Genomic DNA, 24,777 nt, shown 5'->3' with positions numbered 1-24,777 from the left:
ATCCCAATTTCGGCAAGCCAGCACCAGAATGCCACATCTTCCTGGTAGACAGTACAGTCCTCCTGATGCCTTGAATTTGGGTTTCTAGCCTCCAAAGCCTAGACAATAAATACTTGTTGTTTAAGCCAACCCATTGTGTGATATTTGTCATAGACACCTGGCAAACTAACCAATGGAACAGAACTGAGAGTTCGGGAATAAACTCTCACATCTATGGACAGTGGATTTTTTATAAGGATGCCATATCCCTTAAATGGGGAAAAGAATAGTTTCTTCAACAAATGGTACTTGGAAAACCGAATATTCAAGTGCAAAAGAATGAAAGTGGATCCCTCACCACATACAAAAATTAAATCAAAATGGATCAATGACCTAAATATAAGAGCTAAAACTATAAAACTCTTAGGACAAAACATAGAGAATGTTTTCATGACCTTGCAATAGGCAATGGATTTATATCAAAAGCACAAGCAACAAAAGAAAAAAATAGCTAAATTGGGTTTCGTCAAAATTAAAAACTTTTGTGCACCTAAAGATATTATCAAAAAGTCAGAGGACAACCAACAGAATGGGAGAAAATATCTGGAAACTATATATAGGATAAGGGCTTGCTATGGAGAATATATTAGGAAATCCTATAACTCAACAACTAAAAAGACAAACAACCCAATTGAAAAATGGGCAAAGGGGGGACGGTGGGAAGATGGCGCCATTCTAAGACAGAGCTGAATGCTCTCACAAAGCTGTCTGAGGAACTGTGAGGACAGTACTACACAACTCCCAGGAGGGTGCGGGATGGAGACGAAGAAGCCAAAATGGCAAGCACTTTACCAAGCCCCCACGATGGTTGGGAAGGGCTTCCCTCTCCGACCCCCAAGACATTAAGCTGGGGTAAAACGCCTGACTTCCTGCATCTGACTGAGAGGGGAAAAGGCATCTTCTTCTCTGACAGCTGTTTCAAGGGAAAAGGGAGGGGAGGTGGGGTGCCCTTCATCAATGAATTCGGCCAGCAAAGCCTGCTTTGAATCTCGTATCTGGAGACTGAACACAGGACCACAGGAAAGCCAGGACTAAAACACCTCCATGGAAAGGTGCACTGACTGGTGCTGGCTAGTCTAAAAACCGCAAAAACTGATCTCAGCAGTTTGTTTGTATTTTGTTTATTATTATTGGAAGAATGAAATGCTCTGGGAGTGATTGGGGTGATGAATGCATAAACATGTGATTACTAAATACCACTGATTATACTCTTTGGATGGATTTATTAATGGCTTTATTAATATGTATCAATAAAATTGAAAAAAATGATAAGAAAAATTTGAATGTACAAAATAAATTAGAGAGATGGAAATGAAATAGCAGCTATGTATTGCAAGGGAAGCTTAGAGAGATTGAGAGATGAATATTAAGGGGTACAGTTATTTATTTGCCTGTTTTTTTAAGTTATTACTATTAACATTGGAATAATGAAAATGCTCTAATGGTGACTGAATTGATGAATGCACATATATGTGATTATACCAAATACCATTGATTGTACACATTGAATGGATTATATGTTTTAATATGTATCAATAAAACTAATTAAAAATTTTAAAAAATCTGTTCATAAAAAGGAACAAAGGACTTGAATAGATAATTCTTTAAAGAAGATATATAAGTGGCCAATAAGGACATGAAAAGGTGCTCAATCAAAATCACAATGAGATACCACCTCACACCTACAGAAGGCCATTATTAAAAAGGAAAAAAAAAGGAAAAAAATAACAGGTGTTGGCAAGGATACAGAGAAATAAGAACCCTTGTGCATTGTTGGTTGGAATGTAAAATGATACAGCCACTGTAGAAAACAGTTTCGCAGATTTTCAGCAAATTAAGTATAGATTAGCATATGACTCAGCATTTTCACTTCTAGGTATATATCCCAAAGAATTGAAAGCAGGAATTCAAACAGATACTACTAAACCAAGTTCATGGCAACATTATTCATAAAAGCCAAAAGCTGAAAACAACCCAAAAATGTCTATCCACAGATAAATAGATAAACAACGTGGTATTGTCATAAAATGGAATATTATTCAGCTGAAAAAGAAATAAAGTTCTGATACATGCTACAACATGGATGAACTTTGAAAACATTTTGCTAAGAGAAAGAAGTCAGTTCCAAAAGGAACAGATATTTTAAGACGTTACCTCTTACCTACAATTAATAGAATATGAAAATTCATATAGAAAGTAGAATATAGATTAGTCTGTATTCTAGGAAAAAAAAAAGAGCGCTATTGCTTAATGGGTAGAGTTTCTCTTTGGGGTGATGAAATCATTTTAGTAATAAATGGTGGTGATGGTAACACACATAGTCAATGTAATTAATACCACTGGCTTGTATACTTGCAAGTAGCTAAAATGGGAAACTTTATGTTGTATATGTTAACACAATAAAAATTTTTAAAAAAGAAAAAGAAACATCACACCTAAACTCAAAAATAAAATAAAATGAGAGGTGGGACCTCACCAGATAGAGGGTGGGATATGTTTTTGTGTGAATACAGGGAAGTGGCATTGGAACCTAACATCCATAGGCACTCTCATATTATTGAACATTTCCAAGATTCCAGATTCTATGATAAGTGTATTATATGATATGATTTAAACCTTACAACATCCTGATGAGTTAGATACTATTACTATCCACCTTATGGATGAGAAAAGCACAAAGAAGGTGAAAAACTTTCCCAAGGCCATACAGCTAATAAGTGATTGAATCAAGATTCATAAAATCATTATTCATTATAACTCTATCCTGGAAACAATGCAAATATTGCTAAACAAAATGGATAAATAAATCCCTGTTTAGCACTAGTATACAGCTACAAAAATGATCAAATTATAGCAGCCAACTATAACTGGATAAACCTCACAAATATAGATGATTCCATGTATATAAAGATAAAAACAGGCAAAATTAACCTACAGTATAACAAATCCTCCTTTGGTGATGAAAGAGGGGGTGGCGATTGGGAAAAGGGCCAAGAAGAGCTGCTGGGGTCCTGTAATGTTCTCTTTTTTTGACCTGCATGGTGGTTAAATGGATGGATGCATTTTGCAGTAAGTCATTTGAGTTGTGTACTTACGTGTGCAATTTTATAAATGTTATGTTACATTTCAACTTAAAGTTTTTTTGTTTTTTTTTTTTAAAAAAAGCAGAATCTCAGTTTAATTTGTCGAATTGCTAACAGGAAACTGATAAACTTTGCTTTCTGCTGGTAGAATGCTTTAGTGTTTCTCAGCAGAATTTCTACCATTGATCAAATACAAAGCAATAATCAAAGAGTCAATTGAATTAGAAACAGATGTAGTCAGTAAAAATCAAGATTCCAAACAGGAATTCTGCAAGGGCACGCAAACCATGGATCTGTCCAAGGCTAGAAGAACAGAGACAGCTTTGTGGCTACAACCCTGTCAGTTAGCCCAAATGACACCTTTGTGTGAATCAGAATTAAACACCCCTCTTCTCACACTGGTTGGTTGCCATCTGCTGGAAAAGGACTCCAATGTGAGTGATGCACCCTATAAATGTGGGTACACAACCTGCATGACCGTGTGTGGCATTCCTGCTTTGACAGTATTTGATGAAAACCTTTGCTTCTGCTGAAAGCACCATCATTAGTTCCCAAAATAAATTTGTTCTTACACAATGAAGGTTGGATTCCTTCATTTCCACTTTTTTTAAAAAGTATGCATTTTATTTTTATTTAGTATTTGAAACTAATCAAGATAGTATTTTCACAGTTCACTATGTCAATCTTGTGTTTTAACATTGTTTGTAAGTCAATATTAGTACATACCTGTGAATAAATCATGTAATTTGGTTAATTTTGGAGACTAATCAAGATACTGTTTTCACAGATCACTATGTCAATCCTGTCTTCTAACACTGTTTTAAAGTCAGTATCAATATGTAGCAGTGAATAAAGCATGTGTCTTAGTTAGTTTCGGAAACTAAACAAGACAGTGATTTCTCAGTTCACTGTGTGCATCCTGTGTTTTGCCATTGTTCTTAAGTCAATATCAAACCTTCATTCCCTCTTGGTTTTTACTGTCAAACACTTTCGTGGAGAAGAATTAAATTAGAACCAAAAGAGCTATTGTAATTATTACAGCAAAGGGAAGGAGTAAGTGTGAGTGTCGCAGGGCTCTGTTGGAATCTCTGATCCTCTTTGTTTACCTCAGTGCCCAGTAACTAAGAGATAAGAGTCTAGCAGGGGAGTGAAAAGTTATGTTGCTCAGCAGCAGCACTCGCAGCTATTTTCAACAAGGAAGTGGAAGACATGCCAAATTGTGTTAGCTCTTGATGGTTGGGGGCTAATTTCCTTGTGAAAACTATCTCTGACAAAGACTAAATAAAATCTGGAACCCATATTACTGTTCTGTGACTGATTTACCAGTTATTTCATCTTTTTTTTTGAACATTCAGTACAAGTCTGTATTTTTTAACCTTTTAAATAGAAGACAAATGCATGTTCAAGTTAAAAAAAAAAAAAAAAAAACAAAAAGAACAAAATAAAAATCACTTGTTTTTCTATTACCTAAGAATATGGTGTGGCTAGGGTAAAACAGTTTTGTATATATCCTTGCAAACTTAAAATGCAAGTTACATGTATACACCTTATATAAAAACAAATTACCCATTCATGCCTATGTCTATATTTTTATACACATATGTATAAGTTCATATACATTGCTATCCATGTTGTTTCTAGAATTTAGATACTTAATTCCAAAAGACACAATGATAGAAAACAAATTTGAGCATTATATATGTGTGAATATATATTTGCACAATCGCAATTCAAGATTTTAAAAGTTATCACTTATTAAGCCCCAGAATCAGCCAAGACTTGTTAAGAGTATGTGTAACTGAAATCATGACTTCGGCTTCGGTGGCCTCACTGACCAATCCATTACAGTTTGGCTTGTGATTGGTTAATTTCCCTGCAGCTACTTTTAGAATGGTCTGCTAGTTGAAATCTAGATGACATTAACAGTCATTAATGCTGCTGTCCAAGAGACTTTGTGAAACTCTTTGTGCCTATTTCAATAATATCAAATCTATTTTCATTAAAGGCAGTCCTCATTAGATAGGAAAAAACAGTTGCATAAAAATTAAGCAGAGGAACCAATTAAGGAAACATGTATTCACATACCAATAAGCCAGTAAGAAGGGCACTGCAGTATGCCCAGCTGCTGAAGCCACGGTGACAATATGGCCATGATTATTCTTCATCATTGCTGGAAGAAATGCCTTTGAGGTCTAGAAACATTTTTTATTAAAAGAGAAAAAAATGCTGTTATTTCTGATTGGCAGACCTATCGGAAATATGGTGACACACAGACATATTTTGGTAATGTTGTTCCTGGTATAAACGAAAAAGCCTAAGTTAACTGACAAATGCAACAACATAAAGCAAATAGAATGCTCAGATTAGAAAAACTAAGGGAAGCAATGAAAATGGAAAGCTTTGAGAATCCATCTCATTCCAACTGTTAACTTCTTATGTCCCCAATACTCTGCCTCATCATCAATGTCTTCTATCATCTCATTTTTTGAATGGGGATAATAATGCAGAGTTATCAAAAGGATTTACATTTAATATGAAACAGACAATTGTCTGTTTATGCCATCAAAATGCTGAGGTGACCAGAAGTCTTCCAGTGGTCACTAAGTGATTCAGGCAATAAATACTTACTGAGAACCTATTATGTGCTGGGAATGCAAAAATAGATCAGACAAGGTTTCTACTCCCAAATACCCACAGTTTAACAAAGGCAGTGAGACGGGCAAACACATTTAAGTCATACAAGTAAAAAGACTTGGGAATAGTAACATTAAAAAGTGCTGCAGTTTTGCTAACCTTAATATTTCTTTGAGATTAGTCATACTAAATACAAGTCAAATAAAAATTTGAGATCCTTTACTCACAGAAGGTGACTCAGAAAATCCCTACTCCCTTTCCTTTTCTTTTAAAGATTTATTTTATTTATTTCTCTCCCCGTCCCCCCATTGTCTGCTCTCTGTGTCCATTTGCCTTGCTGTGTGTTCTTCTGCTTGCATTCTTCTCATGTGGCACTGGGAAACTGTGTCGCTTTTTTTATTGTTGTTGTTGGGTCATCTTGCTGCGTCAGTTCTCCATGTGTGCAGTGCTGCTCCTGGGTGAGCTGTGCTTTTTTCACGCGGGGTGGCTCTCCTTGCGAGGCACACTCCTTATGCGTGGGGCGCCCCTATGCAGGGGACACCCCTGTGTGGCATGGCACTCCTCGTGCGCATCAGCACTGCATGTGGGCTGGCTCATCACAAGGGTCAGGAGGCCCTGGGTATCAAACCCTGGACCCTCCATATGGTAGGCGGATGCTCTATCAGTTGGGCCACAAATGCTTCCCCATATTCCCTTTCTTTATCTCTAAATGGGAGCCCAGTGATATGAGAGTCTATTTCAGAACTAAAACACGTGAAGTTTATTATTAATAATATTATTATTTTTGAGGGAGTTAAGAATATATGATATAAATAAAAGATGTTTGCGGTCACCCCTCAGGTTGAAGTGTGGTTTGCTGGCCTGGCGGGGGAGCAGCCGCAGGGCGGAAAATTCCAGTCTGCCTTCTCGCCGCCCCCCCCCCCCCACAGCAGCAACAGCCAGGCACAAGGCGGGAAACTCAAGTCTGCCCTCCACCCCAGCAACAGCAGCCCCCAATCCCTAAACCCTGCCACTTCCCCCAGCAATAGCAACAGTCAATCCCTAACCACCACCCCTCCCCCTTCCAGTACCTCCCACTGACCTTTCTCCCCAGTAACTGCTTGCGGCAACCAATCAGAACATGGCATAAGCTTCGACCAATCAGCCTTCCCCAGCCCCTATAAGACTGTAGCCACTTCCTCAATAAAGTGGGACCTGCGTGTTTACCTCGTCTCCGCGGTAGTTCTTCTGCCGTGCGCCCTCCAGTCCTGAGAGCCCCCGACAAGGGCCTGGCCTCCCTTGTCCCCAGTTCGTCGCCTGCTTCTCCGGGCGACCCCTTCGTCGCCGGCTTCGCCGGGCGACCCCGTCAGCCGAACCGTGCAACCCCTGTGAGACTGACCCCTCGTCTGCTGCCGGACCGACCCCTCGTCCCAAGCCGGACCGACCCTCGTCCAAAGCTGGACCGACCCCTCGTCCGCAGCCAGACCCCACCGCCACCGACCGAGTAAGCGCCGCAGATGTTATAAAATTTTTAAATTTTCTTGATAAAGATTTCAATTTATCTTTATAAAACATAAAATGACATAAATAAAAGAATAAAATGATGGGATTTGGTCATAGCATGAAAAATGATCTCCACGTGTTTTTTTGTTTGTTTGTGTTTAGGAGGTACCAGGGATTCAGTCTGGGACTTTGTAATGGGAAGCAGGTGCTTAACTATTGAGTTACACCCACTCCCTAGTGGTGTGTGTGTGTGTGTGTGTGTGTATGTTTATATATATATATGTATGTAATGTTGTTAACTGGCACCTGGAGAAAACTTTAATATTGATTTGGTACTACTTCTTGTCTGCTTAAAATACTACTTTAATCTTAATCTTCCAGTTATTCAAAAGAGAAAGCTTTCGTAAAAGAAATAATACTTACCCAGAAATGGGCAAGTACATTTACTTCAAAAGTCTTTTCAATCTGAGGGTCTTGTGTACTAAAGAAATCCGCTGTGTAAACCACGCCAGCATTATTTACTAAAATGCTAACATCTCCAACTTCTGTCTTCACCTTTAAAAACAAGATTAAAATACATGCATCATTAAGAGATATGAGGTTTGTATGCAATAATTGTTTAAAGCAGGGGTTCTTAATCAGGGGTCTTCAAGGGGTCCAGGAGCTTGAATTGAAAAAAACTAACTTATTATCTTCATTTTCTCTGACCCCTAACTGAAATCTTACACTTCCTTCACTTATGCAATAAATAAATTATAGTAGTATTCATTTCACTTTACTGGTAAAGGGGTCTGTGGAACAAAAAGGTTAAGAACCCCTGGTTTAAAGAGTATGAACTTTTCTGCTAGATGAGGAAGAAAAAGTAATTTTGTAATATATGAGCCAATATGAAAAAAACACTTTTTAGTTTTTTTAGGTACTTACATCCAAAACAGCTCTGCCTGTAAGTCTACTAGGTAGAAATTTAAGTCTCAACTTTATTCTACTTGCAATTTAGTCTCACCTTTATTTTGCTGATTATAGTTCAAGAGGCATTTGACTAACAGAAACATAACCAGTGACAACTAGTGACCTTTTTTTTAAGGTGGTACCAGGGATTGAACGCAGGACCTTGTATGTGGGAGGTAGGTGCTCAACCACCGAGCTACCTCTGCTCCCTATTTTTTAAACAGTACTTCAAAAGATAAGCAAAAAAAAAAGTTAATTAATTGACCAATTCAGGGACTACTATGAGAAACTGTGTAAATTTGACTATAGCATTAAATTGGCCACATCATTTATTTCTTTATTTCTATTTCTTTATTTTCATGGTCACTCCATTCTCTTGCTCACCAACTCTTCTCCATCAGGTGGCAACAGGCTTAGGAGTGAAACATGAGGTCTCTTTGGTCACCCTTAAGTTGAGTCCCGGCTCTGCCACTCACACTATCTGTTGGACCTTGAACAAGTTACTTAACCTTTTACAACTTCGGTTCCTCCTCTGAAAACAGAAATAATAATGCAGCTTCCCCTTATGAATTGTGGTAACAAATGAAATAATGTGTATAAGGAGACGAGTTCTGGTACACATAATGGACTATTATTGTTATTATTGCTCATTATTACATATTCACTTATACATGTCCTCAAGTATCATATTTAAAGGTCATTTCTCGACCTTCTGAGGTGAATATGAGGGTATTTAAACTGTAAATAAAAATATGAGGTAAGTAAGATAAAAAATACAAATGTTTTTCTAATATCTATGTGTGAAATGTGTTTTTTCCCCTGTGATAATTAAATCTATTTTGGGATTACTTCAGAAGGAAAAACATTTGAGAAATTAAAATGCTAAAGTGGGAGGGTTTATATAAGTTTTAAGGACAGATTTTAACTGCTCTTTGTAGCTATCACAGGTCAAACGATCTTAGTTGAGAAAAATAGACCCAAAAGAACAAGGTTAGCTGCTAACAGCAATAGAGGGCATCCACTGATAAAAAGACTATCTGTACTCAATAGGGAAGAACTGAAAGTAACATAAATTTTTTTCAAAATGATTTTTTATATCTTTTGGACTCTTACACAATCAGTAGCAGTGCCTTCAAATAAGAAAACTCAAAGGATCTTGATGCTTAAGCTTTAGTTTTGATAAAACTGGAGGATCACAGTTCCAGGGCTAGGAAGGAAAGAATACCTTATATCTTTATGTTTCTTTCAGTAACTAAGCTCCTTGGGTGTGTGGACCTTAAAATGTTAATGCATTTTGTTATAACCTTGCATTCCAAATAAAAGCTAGCTTCTATCAGTAGAGGTATTTACAGAGAGTGCTATGCTGTGCTGGGGGTTGAAGGAAGAGGGATGTAGTAAATAGTCTATTAAGGCTTTCACTATGCTAGGCATTTTACATGATTTTATCTCATTTAATTCTCCCAACAATCTATGAGGTAGCAAGGCTTAGTATCCCACCTTACAGAAGAGAAACTTGAAACACAGCTTTCAAGGTCACACAGCTAGTAAATAATGAAGCTGGAACTCTCCCAAATCTGTCTTACCTCGAAGCCCAAATCATGCTACCTCAAGCAGAAAGGGAGCCAGGGAACAAAGGTCCATCAACATCCCAACAGGACATCAGCCAGCACTGACTTTTATGAGGTTATATTTAAAATAGTAAGAGTGACAAGCTAGGTTAGTTAACCCTTGATCAACAAAATTGGCACCTATGGCCACATGTCTAACAATATGAAAATTCATACTGGCTTGGGAAACCCCTACTTATTCTTTTTACCTAGCTCTGGCTTCACCAATAAAATATTACAATCTAAAAAAGAAGTTAAAAATGACCCAAATCTAAAATTCCCCGAAAAGAAATTCTCAAGTCTGGTTGAATCAGAATCTTTAAACCATATTGAATCAGAATACCAAGAGATGAGGCTGCAGGAATATGTATTTTAAGGACTGCCCAGGAAATTCTGACGATCACCCAGTAGTTTCCTTCCTACCTCAAGATACTTAGCTAACTGGTACATGCCAAGAATTCATTTAGGGTAAAACCCCATTTTTTATGTAACATTTCTCAGTTGTATACAAAAGAGGTAAACAATGTTTTAAAGAAATAGATCTGTTTACTATAAAAGTCCTGAATGACATTGCAATGGCAGATACAGGCCATTATATAGCTTGTCATAACGTATGAAATTGTGCGGGAGAGAGTGTAAAGTACAATGTAAACTATAATCTATGCTTAGTGGCAATGCTCCAAAATGTGTTCAACAATTATCAATTGTAACAAATGTACCACACCTATGAAGGATGTTAATGTGGGAAAATGTGGGAGGGGTAGGGAGCGGGGCATATGGGAATCCCCTGTATTTTTTTTATGTTACATTCATGTAATCTAAGTATCTTTAAAAAGAAATAATAAAAAAGCATATATTTTTTAAAAGTCCAATAAAGAAAGGGTTTATTCTAACTCAATTTTTAGCAATAGTCTCCTTTCCATTATCTATGGTTTATGTGAAGGAACGTTTGACTGGGCTTCAAAAGACCCTATGAGTGATCCTGCAAACGTCAACCAAAGATGACCTGTATCAGAATCAGTTTGGGGGTGAGTAGGGGAGTAGAGGCGCAGATTTCGGGGCCTCACTAATAACCACTGAAAGAAAACCTCTGGGGGTGGGGTCCAAGAATGTGTATTTTTACCAAGTTCCCTGGAGGATTCCCAAACAGGCTAAAGTCTGAGAACCACAGTTCCAGGTTCTAGTTCTGGGTCTGCTACTGGCTAGCTGCATGAACTTCTCAGTTCCCTTATCTTCAGTGTGAAAGGAATGGGTCATCTCCAAAATCTTCCCAGCTCTAACATGACACAATTCTACCCAAACGTAAATTCTCACCTTTTTCGCAGTGCTGTAAATATCTTCTCGGTTACTACAGTCCACTACAAAGGTATGAACTTTGGCACCCAGTCTCTTGCATTCTGCTGCTGTGTCTTCAATTCCATGCTAGGAAAAGCAAAAAAGAGGGCAAGAGAGTAAAATAAATGATATTACCATATTATATCAGCCAGCTGAATATAATTAAGGGTAGTCATAGTCTTTGACCTTGGATTCTTAAATTTGTATTTAACAGACACATACTTTTGAAAAGGATATAGGCATATTTTGCTCTCAATACTACGACTAACTTATTTTATTTGGTACTGAATTTAAAGCAGTATTTTAGAAGACAAAAATCTTAAAATACTAGTTTTATATTGATGAATTTCACCTACTTGATGACCATTAAGTATGTACATTCTTTCTCAGGCTTTAAAAAAATAACTAAGCCTTTTTTCCCATATCAGTCAAAACTACTGGCCATCAATTGGCTGCAAAATAAATAAGTAATGAGTTAATTACAGTTCATTCATTCATTCAGTCATCCAACATTTTAAAGTGTAGGTCATAATCACTGTGTTCAGAAGAACCTCATGGACACAAATATGAATGAGGCAGAGTCCTGACCTCAAGGAGCTCACAATCTAGTAGAAAGGTAAAATAAGACTAATATTTAAGGTGGACCATATGAAATTGTTGTCATAGGTAATAAAGGATTAAATACTGGCATTCCATATGGTTCAAACTAACATATTGTGGCAAGTATAATGATAGAGCTATATACAGGGAGTAATAGCAACACAGAGGATGGGCAAGCAATACAAGTCTCAAGAAAAGATACTTGAGTTAGGTCTTAAGGGTGAGCAAAACAGTCAAATAAAGAATTGGTGAAATTTATATGAAACCCCTGAAAGAAGAAAATGAGAGAGACAGAAAGTAAATTAAAGGTTACCAGAATCTGGGAAGTAGGGGCAATTGGGGAGTTAATGCTTAACGAGCAGTTTCTGTTAGGAGTAACAGAAAAGTTTTGATAATGGGAAGTGGTGAGGGTGCTGCGGTATTGTGAGTATAATTAACATAACTGAAATTGCATATATGAATGTAGCTAAAATAGGACATTTGAGTTGTATGTAAATTGACACACACACATACATACAGGTGGTAAAAGGATCTGCTGGGATGGAAGAACAGTACTATGGGAAAGCACTAGTAGATCTGTGTTGCTGGATCAAGTTCAAGGCCAGCAAGAGTCCAGATTGAAGGCATTATATGTCATATTTATACGTTTTATACAAAAAGTTTATTGGGGAGGGCACTCATTGAGTTATACAGTCAGATTTGTGTACTTTATAGATTATTCTGGCTAGAGTATCAAGGACAGATTTTAGGAGACAACACAGGAGGAAGAGAGAAAAAGCAGAAGACATTGATGAAGGCATGAGATGAAAAAGCTTCAATTATGGCACTAACGGAAAGAAGGCAGAAGAGAGAATAATTCTTAAAATTATATTTAGATGGAAAAATCAGCAGGACTTGATGAGGGAGGAGGAAGAGGAGCCAAGGCTGATGTCTTTGTTTTTAGCTTGGACGGCTGACAAAATGGTGGTGTAACATCTGGGAGAGATTACAGCAAATGAGCAGATGTAGGCAAAGGGATGATGAGGGCAAATAGGGGCATCAGTTTCAAATCACTTTAAAGTAAGAAACATGCCACAGAGTTTTATTTTTGTTGTTGTTTGTTTTATTTTTGCTTATTTGTTTTTGACCAATTTTGTAGCTTTTTTATCTTACGGGAATATCTCAAAAGGTATCTTGGTTGAGGTCTAATCTGTAAACTCTGCAGGCCCAGATATCACTGTCAGCTAATGCACAAGTGGACTGGCTCTGGGAGAATTTAACACATTCACCCCTAAAAAACAGGGAAAATCATAATACCAGAGTACAAATTTGCTGGTAAAGAGCAATCAGTGTTGCAGAAAACCACGTCTGGACACCAATGGAAAGAATTTGCCGTTTGTGTAGTGAGCTTTGTTATGATAGTAAAAGGAAATGGGGTGGATTTCCTTTACTGAAATCTCCCATGCAAAGCTATAATAAATCTAGTGAAGATTCCCCAAGGTACAGCAAAACATCTCAGATAAACTGTATGCACATCTTAATAGGCTGCTTTTAACACTCTCTTTAAAAGCAGATCATGTTACACTCTGTACCACTCCTCATTCCTTAAAGAGGGCAGAAGAGGCGTCCAAGTCGGTGCTATATGTCTGGATAACATTTGTTCACCACCTACTGCAGAAGCAGCTTTCAGAAAACTTGTAACTGATCAAAATATTTCACGTAACTGGAGGACGGACAGTGCTGCCAAATCCACATATGAGATAAGAAAGCCTCCTGATTATCGAGGGCAAAATAGCTTGAAGAAGCATGATGTTCCTATGAATCACACTGCCCAGTAGGTTACCACAGAATACTTTGCGACATTTGATTATAAACTGTGTATGGATGAAATCAATCTGAGGAATTTGAATAGAAACGGTAATCGAGTTTAAAACTGCAAAGCCAAAGTGAACTACTTGGGAGCTCTGATCCACAAAAACAACTTATTATTGAAGATCCCTATTATGAGAATGACTCTGACTTTGTGACTGTGTACCAGCAGTGGGTTAGATGCTGCAAAGAATTTTGGGAGAAGTCACAGTAAAGCTGCATACATTCATTCCTGAAGACCAAAAATGATTAACATCTTTACAGTAATATTTTAGATTTTTCAATCAGTGTATAATGTTTCATAGCTCAAGGACACAACTGATTTTTCATTTGATTTATTATTTCTTATCTTAAAAAATAATTGTGATGGAAATCAGTGTTGTGCGTGGCAGAAGAATTTATAAAAATCTTTGATTTAGACAGTATGGGGCACATTAAATGTTCTCAAATGAATAGGAATTCTTATCTTGCCCCAATTACAAAAATAGTGAAACAAACAAGACATAGAACCACAAAATATAATGTTTTATATGTATTTTGTAACATAGTAATTTCTTTTCAGTGTTCAACCTTAAGGTACTAATTCAGTGACAGCATTCTAGTATTTTTAATTATGATCTTAATAAATAAAACAAATTGAAACATCACTTTAAGATCCAGGTCAATACCTGAGCCCATTGAGACTTTTAAATAATCTACCTCTTCAGTAAGGTGATATGGATAACTTAATGGACAGGTGTTCTCTACTCACCAAGACTACCCCTCTTTTTCGCAGGGCATTTTATTGAATTACATATCCCTAGTCATAGGAGTTTACGATCTTGATTGGAAGTATTCTAATTCACACACACACATGTGTGTACATTCGTATATTAAAAAGATAAGAAAGACAATTATGTATAGAATTGATCTTTAGCCTTTTTTTATTCAATAAACAGTCTGAGCACATACTATATGCTTAGCACTTATTGTAGATTTATCTTCCACAACTACTCTCAACAGGCACAGGCGTGGGGGTGGAGAGTGAGAATGGTCAGTGCTGGGTAAAGTCTTGCTACTCAAGAAACAGGAAGGGACAGACATAGGTAAGCAGGATGAATAATTGATGGCATGCTTTCAGTTTTGATGGAATAAAGCTGAAGCCACCACTAGCCTCCTGTTCCTTTTTTTTTTTTTTTTTTTTTTGTAGACTTAGAGATGGATAGGAAGATGCCAGTCCCTGAAATACTGAGATTGAATATTTAGATATTGCTGTCCTCACTGGTTGGATTAATCTGAGAAATTTTCTCTAGGGACTATTTGTCTCTGGGGACTATTTGATGATAAACAATTTGATCTGGTTCTACCAACAACTCCAGTTGGGTCCCTTGACAGTGTTAAACTTTCTCATTCATTCTCCACACATCCACAAAACCAAGAGTTTTACATCTCTAGTTTCTTCTTCCCGGACTGCTCAAAATTCCCACTACCCTCTCCTTTCTGTAGCCCCATGCCAGGGTTAGTGGTTCTCTGACTTTTGGTTTTTAAGTCCGTAAAATTTCAAGAAAAATAGTGAGCTGTGTTTGTAAACTAGGATTGTCAACTTTTTAATTTGCCAAAATGAAAACTAGCAAAGCAACGATAGTGTATTTTCATGGTAATTTCATTAAAAAGTAGGAAAGGCGTAATCTCAAATGAAAAGATGGATTATTTAAATTAAACTACTTTAACCTAATTAAAAACTCACTACCTTGTCCTTAATTTTCTGACCACTTCTCACCACCTCCAAGAGCACCATTCCAGTCTGACAAGCCACTGTCAACTCTTACCTGGATTATCACGGCCGTCTCCTCACTGATTCCCCTGCTTCTGCCCTTGCTCTTTTTCCAACTGTTCTAAACACAGCAATCAGAATCCTCTTCATAAGAATTTTGCTCTAAACTCTCTTTAGGCTCCCATCAAGTAAAAGTCAAAGCACTTTCAACAGCCTACAGTAGCCTCCACAAGGATACCACTACTTGAAATATAATGTGAGCCATGTATATAATTTTAGTTTTGCTAGTAGCCACATTAAAAAATAAAATATAATTTAATAATATAGTAAGTTAATCAGTATAGCAAAAATATTATCATTTCCACGTGTAATCAATATAAATATTTATTATTAAGATATTTCACATTCTTTTTTTTCATACCAAGCTTTTCAGTGGATATTTTACACTTACAGCAATATCAACTGATAATAGCCAGATTTCAAAGGCTATATAGACACATGTGGCTAGTGGCTACTTCTTACTACGGTATGGGACAAAACAGATCTAGATCTTTCTTTTTCTTCTCTCCCTTCCCTGACTCTACGCATGACCTCTCCCATCTCAGGGAGATCCTCCTCAAGGGAGATATGCCCTAAGCATCTTCTGATCTTGACTCAACTGTCTCCATCTCAGTGAAGCCTTCCTGGGCCACCTGTGTAAGATCGACACCCTCTACCACCCCCACCCACCACCCCAGGCATCTACACAGCCTCCATCTCCTTTCATGTTTCATTTTTTTCTTTATCCTTATCACTGTCCAGCAATTATATATTTTACACATACAGTGTATCTGTATCTTTTTTATCCCCCCTACCTCTTGAGGCTCACATTTTCCATTGCTGTACACTCGGTTTTGCATCAGAACAGTGCCTGGCAGATAGTGGGTACTCGAAAAATATTTCTTGAATAAAGGCTTTTCACTCCTGATCAGAGAAACATCTTGTGCAAACCAGCACTGGACGCTATTAACTTAGCTAACTTTTACTCAGCTATTAACTTAGCTAACTTTTACTCATCTTTGAATTTTAGCTTAAACTCCACTTTGTCAAGAAATAATAATACTCAACACTCTTGTGTGTTTACTCTGCGCTAAATGTTTGCATGCATTATTATATAATTCTCCCCACCCTCTGCCCTTTTTGCAGAAAAGGAAGCTGAAGCTCTGGAAAGCTGAATAAGTTACCCAATAAAGCCCTGGAGAACCCAGACATGAACGATCCCACCACCATGCCAGATGTCCAAACCCTTGCCCACACTGCATCAGGCTGAGTTCCCTCAGGGTGTCCTCATAGCCCCTGTATTTTTAATCGCATGTGTGATTATTTAAAATCCACTTTTCCCTACTAACCTGAGAGCAGGAATCCCTTCTATTCTATTTACCATTAACATCTACACAGGGGTTCTTAACCTGTTTTGTTCCACAGACGAGTTTACCCATTAGGTGTAAACTACAGACCCTTATTACGTCCACACTATACTGTTTATTATTTAATAAGTATTTCGCACCTGCACCAACATGTCCCCACAAGAATTTTTTTTAATTTAATTTAAATTCAAGCTCATTGACCTCTTGTTAAGAACCCCTGATCCTACATAATGGATTAAGTACTCATTAAGTACCTGTTGATTGCTGTTTCAGTCACCCACTCAGTGGGTTAGTGCTCATTTAACTTCACATCCCTGAATTCTTGTTTACAGCATTAGCTGTTGACTAGTTTGTTTTAGGCTGTCTTTGTACATCTGTACATCTGCAAAATTAAAAGTAAGAATATCTAGGTCCTCTTTTCCCTAGGCCTATACTTGTCCAGGGTAAAAAACAGAACAAAACAAAAAAACCATTGAAGGTCTTTTCTTTTCTCTTTTTTACTCTTTTTACTAAAAAATGATTTTAAAACATCACTCTTGGCAGCTGGTATGGTAGGGTGATATTGCCTTCTGTTGGGCATAATCTTTTAAACCCACTATATCTATTGGTGAAACTAGGATATTTTCTTTATAGAGACCAGTCTCTTACTCTTTTACTATACTAGCTAAAAAACGATTACTTTTTCCATATGTTTAAGATAGGGGGATAGTGAAATATGTTCAGGAGCCGCTTACACACTGTTTGCAGCGTAAAAATGCGCGTAGATTTACAATGCCAAATTACTCGATAGGAGTACCTGGGTCCTAGTTAGGTCCTCTAGGTCCGTTCATCATGTGACCATAGACACGTCAATTAATCTAGCCCCTTCCCTCATCTGTAAAAGAGCAGCAGTAATTTTTTCTACCTCCTTTAAGGAGATACTGTAAGAGGTCGTATCCATAGATTAAAGGCAGCAGAAAGTAAACATAGTAAGCACTATTACCTTATTTATATCCCAAAGAACCAGTCTGCTTTTAAGTTTGGCAAATTCAATGGCAGTCAGTCTCCCAATTCCATGTCCAGCTCCAGTAATCAGTACGATTTCTCCGGTGACTGATTTTTTCTTCTTGGGAATAAAACACTTCACTAAAGACTCGAAGAGGAAGATGATCAGAAGGGGCAGATGAAGGAAGCAGTCTAGCAAGAAATTCATGCTTTTCGTTGCCGCGAGCTCTTTGGTATGTTTTTTTTTTTAAGCAATCAATCTAGATTCTGCTACCAAAGGAAACAAACAACTGGGAAACCGTTCCTTCCGCCGCGTGGGGCGGGGCTGCGGCAGGCCTCTTGCGATTGGCTGCGGCGCGGCGCGGAGCGGCCTCTCGCTGGCTCAGAATCGGGGAGGGACCGAGTCCTGGCGAGGGCGAACCCTCCCGGTCCGCGCTTTCCTCGGCGCCGACGCTGCGGCCAGATCAGAGTTTTACACGCTTTCTCTCTGCCTTGTGAGCCCATCTGGGGTTGTTAGTTGCCCAATTTCTGCCTAAATTTGATAAATTCCTGTCTCTTACAAGTGTAAGAAACACGTTTTTCCCCAGAGCCCAGAGGCTTTTTTGAAAGTCGGTGGTTGCTCATCGCTGGGTAAGGGATGCAAATGTTTTCAGTTTTAAAGGATCCTGAGGGGCCACTTTTTCTGCTCCCTGATGAGAAATGACGCTACATCAAATTTAGTGTGAATTAGATGTCCTCTAGAGAACATGACATTTTGTCCCTTCAAGGACAGCAAGAATCAAGCCACAGGACAAATCAGATCACGTTAAAGAGGGCTGGGTTCAGAAGGAAGCGCAGTATATAGTTAGATAGTCATTTTGTCCTCTTAAGAAATAAATTAGAATTTGTGAAAAAAAGGCTTTACACTTTAAGTAACTCTATCTTTATCCATGCTAATCATCCTACCCATAGGGTGAATAATAAAATAGAAAGTAAATCACTTTCCCTAAAGATTACCTATGTCATTTTTAGTCTAGTGGCCTATTTATGTGTGTATTCAATATATATTAACTGGTGATATTTGCTAAAATGCAAAAAAACAACAAACAAAAAATCCCTAGAGGTTGGTTCGTGGACGAATAGACCTAACTCAGGCCTTACATGGGATAAGAGTTTAAAGATTGTCTGTTACATGAATTATTTCAATTCACTACTTAACAGTAATTGAATCTGGGCTTTGTGCAAGACACTCCAGTGCTTGGGAAGCGCTCTTTGTCATGTGGATGACTGATGATGGTCAACGTTTTACATAAGAGCCTAGAAGATCACAAAAAAATTGAAGTTCACAAATAATTCATTCTCTCTCCTCCTTTTTAAGTAGCCCTACATACATTATGAGAGGGAGAAAAGATAGTGACAGTCCCACAAAAATAAACTCCATTGTGGTGTTTTTTTAATCCTGAATATCTTTTGCAACTTTTTCTCATAGTCCCAAATCCAAGGGTACAAAAGTACCCTTGTATAGTTTCCAAAGTTTTCCCCCACATACATTATCTCATTTAATTGTCAAAAACCTCCTAGGAAGTGAAGAAAAATATTTATATCCCTACTTTATAAATGAATAAATCAGATTTAGTTTTTAAAGTGTCCATAGCAAATAAAAGCATAATTGTGGCTAGACACATGGTCAGGTGTTTTTGTTTTTGTTTTTAATTTATTTTTATTTATTTCTCTCCCCTTCCACCCCCACCCCCCGCCCCAGTTGTCTGTTCTCTGTGTTCATTTGCTGTGTGTTCTTTTGTCCGCTTCTGTTGTTGTCAGTGGCACAGGAATCTGTGTTTCTTTTTGTTGCATCATCTTGTTGTGTCAGCTCTCTGTGTATGCGGTGCCATTCCTGGGCAGGCTGCAATTTCTTTCGCGCTGGGCAGCTCTCCTTACGGGGCGCACTCCTTGCACGTGGGGCTCCCCTATGTGGGGGACACCCCTGCGTGGCAAGGCACTCCTTGCGTGCGTCAGCACTGCGCGTGGGCCAGCTCCACACGGGTCAAGGAGGCCTGGGGTTTGAACTGCGGACCTCCCATGTGGTAGACAGATGCCCTAACCACTGGACCAAGTCCGCTTCCCATGTGGTCAGGTTTTGTTAAACTTTTCGCTCAACACCTTTTGGAAGAAATTACATTTTACATGCAACATAGTACATGTGTGTGCTTGCTTTTATATATATTAAGATTCATATACATTGAGGCTTTAGCTCTCTTTTCTATTCCATTCTATTTAAAAAATTGTAATGGTAGTTTTGACCCACTAAGTTGACCAAGGTTCTATTGATTTAAATAAAGAACATGGTGTTTGGAAACAGGTGCACCTGAGTCATATATAGGTTTGGGACCTAACCTCCCTTCGCATGTTTCCTCATTTGGAAAATTGGGATGTTACCAATATTTAGCCTGTAGGATTCTTGTGAATTTCAAATGAGTAAATATAAAGCCCACTGTTCTACCTACTATTCAACTCTAAAGTATAATTTAATGTTAATGTAATTATACTGTGAATGATATTGTGAATGATAATTAGCTACTAGTTTGACACAGAGGTAAAGTCTGTGATTTTACATATTTGAGGTGTTTAAAATACCTTTCAGTGAGAGAGTTTAAAATGTTTTATATATGGGGCATCCTAATTTTATGCTGTCCTTCTAGCTGTTGAAAGTGGCATTAAAAAAAAAGTTAGAGATAAGGGACGCTGCAATGAGAGCAATGAAGATGTCTGGAATATTTATTATAGCCCGGCAGTATGCTAAATGTTTCATGTACATATGCATTTCATTTTTTCTTCTCTATAACCTTAAGCTGTAGATTCAATAAGATCTCTATTATGTGAATGAAGATACAAAGGTTAAGATAAGTTAATCAAATTGTCCAGGGTCATAGTATAAATAGTAGAGCGGAATTTAAACCTAGGTCTGCTAGGACCATCATCAATATGCTCAATTGCCTCCTTTTTTAGGGGAAAAAAGACAAGCTAAACCAGTTCTAAATCACTGCATAAATTCAAAAGGAACAAAATTCATATTATCAAATCACAGCATTCACTTCTGTCTCTCACACAATTAGTAGGAATAGAAAGTATTTAAAAGGAAACAGAATGTAGCTAATAAGCAGGTAATAGAATTTAGTGATTAAAACAACGAGTTTGGATTCCTGCCAAGCTTTTTACTAGCTTTGTGATATCTGGTTAATTAACCTTCCCTGGGGTCTCAGTTACTTATTGTGTAAAATGGGTATTAATAGCAGTTTGGTTGCTGTGAAGAGTAGATGAGATAAAAAGCACAAAGCATAGCATCTTACACACATATGTACTTAATGAATGATAGCTATTACTACATATTAACCAGTAACAGGTCCATGTTTGCTAGACTTCTCTGTGTTGTCCTAGCAGGTTCAGAATTTTAAAAAGGCAAACGAACTAGCAATTACAAAATCCAGTTTTCCTGTCATTCTGGGATAGAAGGCTGGAGGTAAAGGTTAGCTTGTCCAACAACCAGTTTGTTTGTTTGCTTGTTTTAGTAATGCATATATAAAGTATGTTAGTAGCCAGGATTTTGTCCAGGGAAACAGAATGGACAGGAAGTAAGAACGAGATTTGTTATAGGAATTGGCTCACGTGGCTGTGGGGATTGGTAAACCCAAATTCTGTAGGGCAGGCCACAAGCTCTGAGGAAGGTTTCAATGGACTCCCCAGGAGAGGCTGGCTGGCTGAAGTAGAGCTAGAAGTTCTTTCTGACTGCTAAAAATCATCAGTTCTTCTTTTAAGTACTTCGGCTAATTGGATGAGACTTCCCTCGTTCCTGAAGGCAGTCTCCTTTGCTGTTTGTAGATGTAATCTGCCATAGATACAATCAGCTGACTAGTGATTTAAATCCATGAAATATCCTTACAGCCTGACCAAACAACTGGACACCATAACCAGTCTAAGTTGACACATAAACTTAACTATGACATAAAGTAATCAATATATCTGGCTTTAAAATGGCTCAGCATGGCTGATAATAAAAAGGCACTTGGGAAGTGGACATGGTTCAATTGATAGAGCGCCTGTCTACCATATGGAGGGTCCAGGGTTTGATCCCCAGGGCCTCCTGACCCGTGTGGTGAGCTGGCCCACATGCAGTGCTGCCATGCACAAGGAGTGCTGTGCCACAAAGGGGCACCCCCGCATAGAGGTGCCCCATGTGCAAGGAGTGCGCCCTCCAAGGAGAGCCACCCTGTGTGAAAAAAAGCACAGCCCGCCCTGGAGTGGTGCCACACACATGGAGAGCTGATGCAGCAAGATGAGGCAACAAAATAGAGAAGCCCTTTCCCAGTGCTGCCTGATAATGCAAGTGGATGCAGAAGAACACACAGCAAATGGACAGAAATAGCAAACAACAGAAGGTGGGGGGTGGGGGGGAGGGGTAAGTGGAGAGAAATAAATAAAATAAATCTTAAAAAAAAGAGAAAGAGAAAAAAAAGGCACTGTCTTTAGCCATCTCCTTCTTCCTGAGCCCAAGTCTTCAGATGAACCACTTCTACCCCTTTTAGCTGTTTCTTGCAGAATTGACTTCCGTGCCTCTATGAAAGGTGTCATTGCTTTATTTATCAATTGTAGATATTATTAGTTGTAGGAGACAAGGACAGTTGAGGAGTAGCTCACCATTCATCCCCTAACTCCCTTCTCTCTATCCTCCAAATATAACTATGTCAGTATTTCAACTACTTCAGATTTGGTTATAGTTGAAACTTCAGGGAACATCCTTATACTTTTTTGTCTTGTTTTAGCAATTATAGGCCTCAATTTTTGGCTTCTGATTTTTGGAGAGGAGGAAATTGGTGCCCTATTCTTTTCCTCAGCTTTCCATTTCTACCTCACAACTTCTATTCTCTGTACATTTACTTTAACATCATCAGGGCCGATAATATTTATATATTTACTTTTGTAGTTTGCCAAAGGCTGCCAATACAAAAATACCAGAAATGATGGGTTGGCTTTTATACAGGGAATTTTTGGGGGGGTAAAAGCTTACAGTTCCAAGGCTGCAAAAATGTCCAAATCAGGTATCATTAGAGATGCTTTCTCACCAAAGATCGTCTGCCAGCAGATCCTGGAGTCCTGCCATGTGGCAAGGGAAGATGGGGGCCTGCCAGTCTCTTTCTCTTCTTGAGCTCAGCTTTGGATGATCAGGCATCTCTTCCTGGGCTTCGGCTCCTTGAGACTATCAGGGCTTCTCTGTCTTTCTGCAGCTGTAGGTGAACCTGGAGTTATCCCTCTCACATGGCAGGGTTAAATGGTTCCTTTTCTCTGTGTCTCTTCTTCCACTTCTCAGTTTACATGAGATCCCAGCAAGAGGGCAGAGAGCCAACCTGGGTCACTCCTCACTGACTTAGTCCAATCAAAGGCCCTGAAGTGATCTAATCAAGTGATCTAATCAAAAGTCCAGGTCCCATCTGCACTGCATTTACAGGCACAGGTATAGGATAGCTTAAGAACATAATTTTCTAGGGTCCACAAAAAACAAACCAGGACATTTACATATTGGTCTATTGACTGATCCTGAGAGCTGAAAGTCAATAAATAGTATTTACATTCATGTGACAAATAACAACCTCTTTCAGCATGCTGCTGTTTAATTGGAGTGCCTGGGATAGATTTGATCAGTAGAAATTGATGTTATCTCTAAAGTATTTAACTATGGGCCTTTTTGAAGCAGTATTAAAAGAAAAACTCTAGAGTCAGATTCAAATTCTGGTTCTGTCACTTTCTAGTTGTGTGAATTTAGACAAGTCACTTAAACTTTTTTGGGTATCAGTTTCCTTATATGTAAAATAAAGATAGTAATACCTTCCATATAGGGTTGTCAAGAGGACAAAAAAAAGTTAGCATTTATAAAGTTCTTACATCAATGCCTGGTACATAGTAAGTTATGGCAATTTGAAGCTTTTGTGGACCCCAGAAAATCCTGTTCTTAAAATGTGGGGACATTTTTGGGACTTGGAGTTGTCCTAAATGATATTGCAGGGACAGATGCTGGACATTATATATCCTGCCATAACCCACTGAATGGACTGGGGGAGAGTGTAAACTATAATCCATGCGGTACAGCAGTGCTCCAAAATGTATTCACCAAATGCAATGAATGTGCCACAATGATGAAAGAGTTGTTGATGTGGGAGTTGTGGAAGGGGCTGTGGGGTATATTGGAACCTCTTATATTTTTTAATGTAACATTATTTGTGATCTATGTATCTTTTGAAAAATAAAGACAATTAAAAAAGAAAAAAAAAAACCTAATCCAGTCCTATGGCTGTAAACGTATTATAGGTGGGATCTTTTGATTAAATTACTTCAGTTAGGGGTCTCTGATTGGATTGTGTGATCCATAGTGGGTCTTAATCCAATTACTGGAGTCCTGTATAAACAGAAGAACAAAAAGCCACAGATACAGAAAAAAGCTGCAGAGACATATAGGAACCCAGAAGGCCCTGAGAGCCAGAAGCTGAAATCAATAGAGCACAGAAGCTGAGAGGAAGCCACTTTAGCTAGAAGCTGAAAGCATTGAGGCCGGGAGGAGAGGGGAGAGGCCAGCGGATGCCGCCTGTGCCTGACTGCCCACCTGTGCCTGACTGCCCACAGCTGCAGCTTGGGGAGAAAGGATCTCCTGATAATGCCTTGATTTGGACATTTTCATGGCCTCAGAACTGTAAGCTTTTAACTTAATAAATCCCCACAGAATTGTAAGCTTTTAACTTAATAAATCAGCCCATTTCTGGTCACTGTTCCTAGCAGCTTTTAAACTAAAACCAAAATATAAAAATCTCATAGGAAAAATAAAGAAACACGAGAAACATGCATGTTTTTAAAAAGTACTCATTTTATCTTTTAGACTCATTTTGTCTGCTATCATTCATTGCAGGTACACAAAGTTGTTCAAAACTGTTGTCTTAAGAATACGATTATTCTAGGACAATAATGTTTTGGTTTTTCTCCCTGAGTAATTTTAAAAGTCACCTTTACCACTATGACTTTGGCTGAAGTAATCCTCT

The 24,777-nt window shown here is 38.2% G+C and overlaps 1 protein-coding gene across 2 annotated transcripts in view; it reads right to left on the bottom strand.

The window, feature by feature from the left end:
* The window catches only part of LOC101422442 (estradiol 17-beta-dehydrogenase 11), a 35,501-nt gene extending 12,847 nt beyond the window's left edge, over nt 1-22,654 (bottom strand). The window contains exons 1-4 of one of the 2 annotated variants that reach the window (XM_004463935.5): nt 17,718-22,654; nt 11,108-11,215; nt 7,662-7,793; nt 5,208-5,314 (exon numbers count right to left, since the gene is read on the bottom strand). In XM_004463935.5, the coding sequence (XP_004463992.1) occupies nt 5,208-5,314; nt 7,662-7,793; nt 11,108-11,215; nt 17,718-17,927 (557 nt within the window). In that variant the 5' untranslated portion in view covers nt 17,928-22,654. The remainder of the gene's footprint in view (nt 1-5,207; nt 5,315-7,661; nt 7,794-11,107; nt 11,216-17,717) is intronic. The other variant, XM_004463936.4, reaches the window with a different exon arrangement.
* Nucleotides 22,655-24,777: the final 2,123 nt, after the last annotated feature.

Source organism: Dasypus novemcinctus, chromosome 1, assembly GCF_030445035.2.
Source record: "Dasypus novemcinctus isolate mDasNov1 chromosome 1, mDasNov1.1.hap2, whole genome shotgun sequence".
NCBI classification, from domain to species: Eukaryota; Metazoa; Chordata; class Mammalia; order Cingulata; family Dasypodidae; genus Dasypus; species Dasypus novemcinctus.
This window is presented reverse-complemented; position numbering and strand designations above follow the sequence as displayed.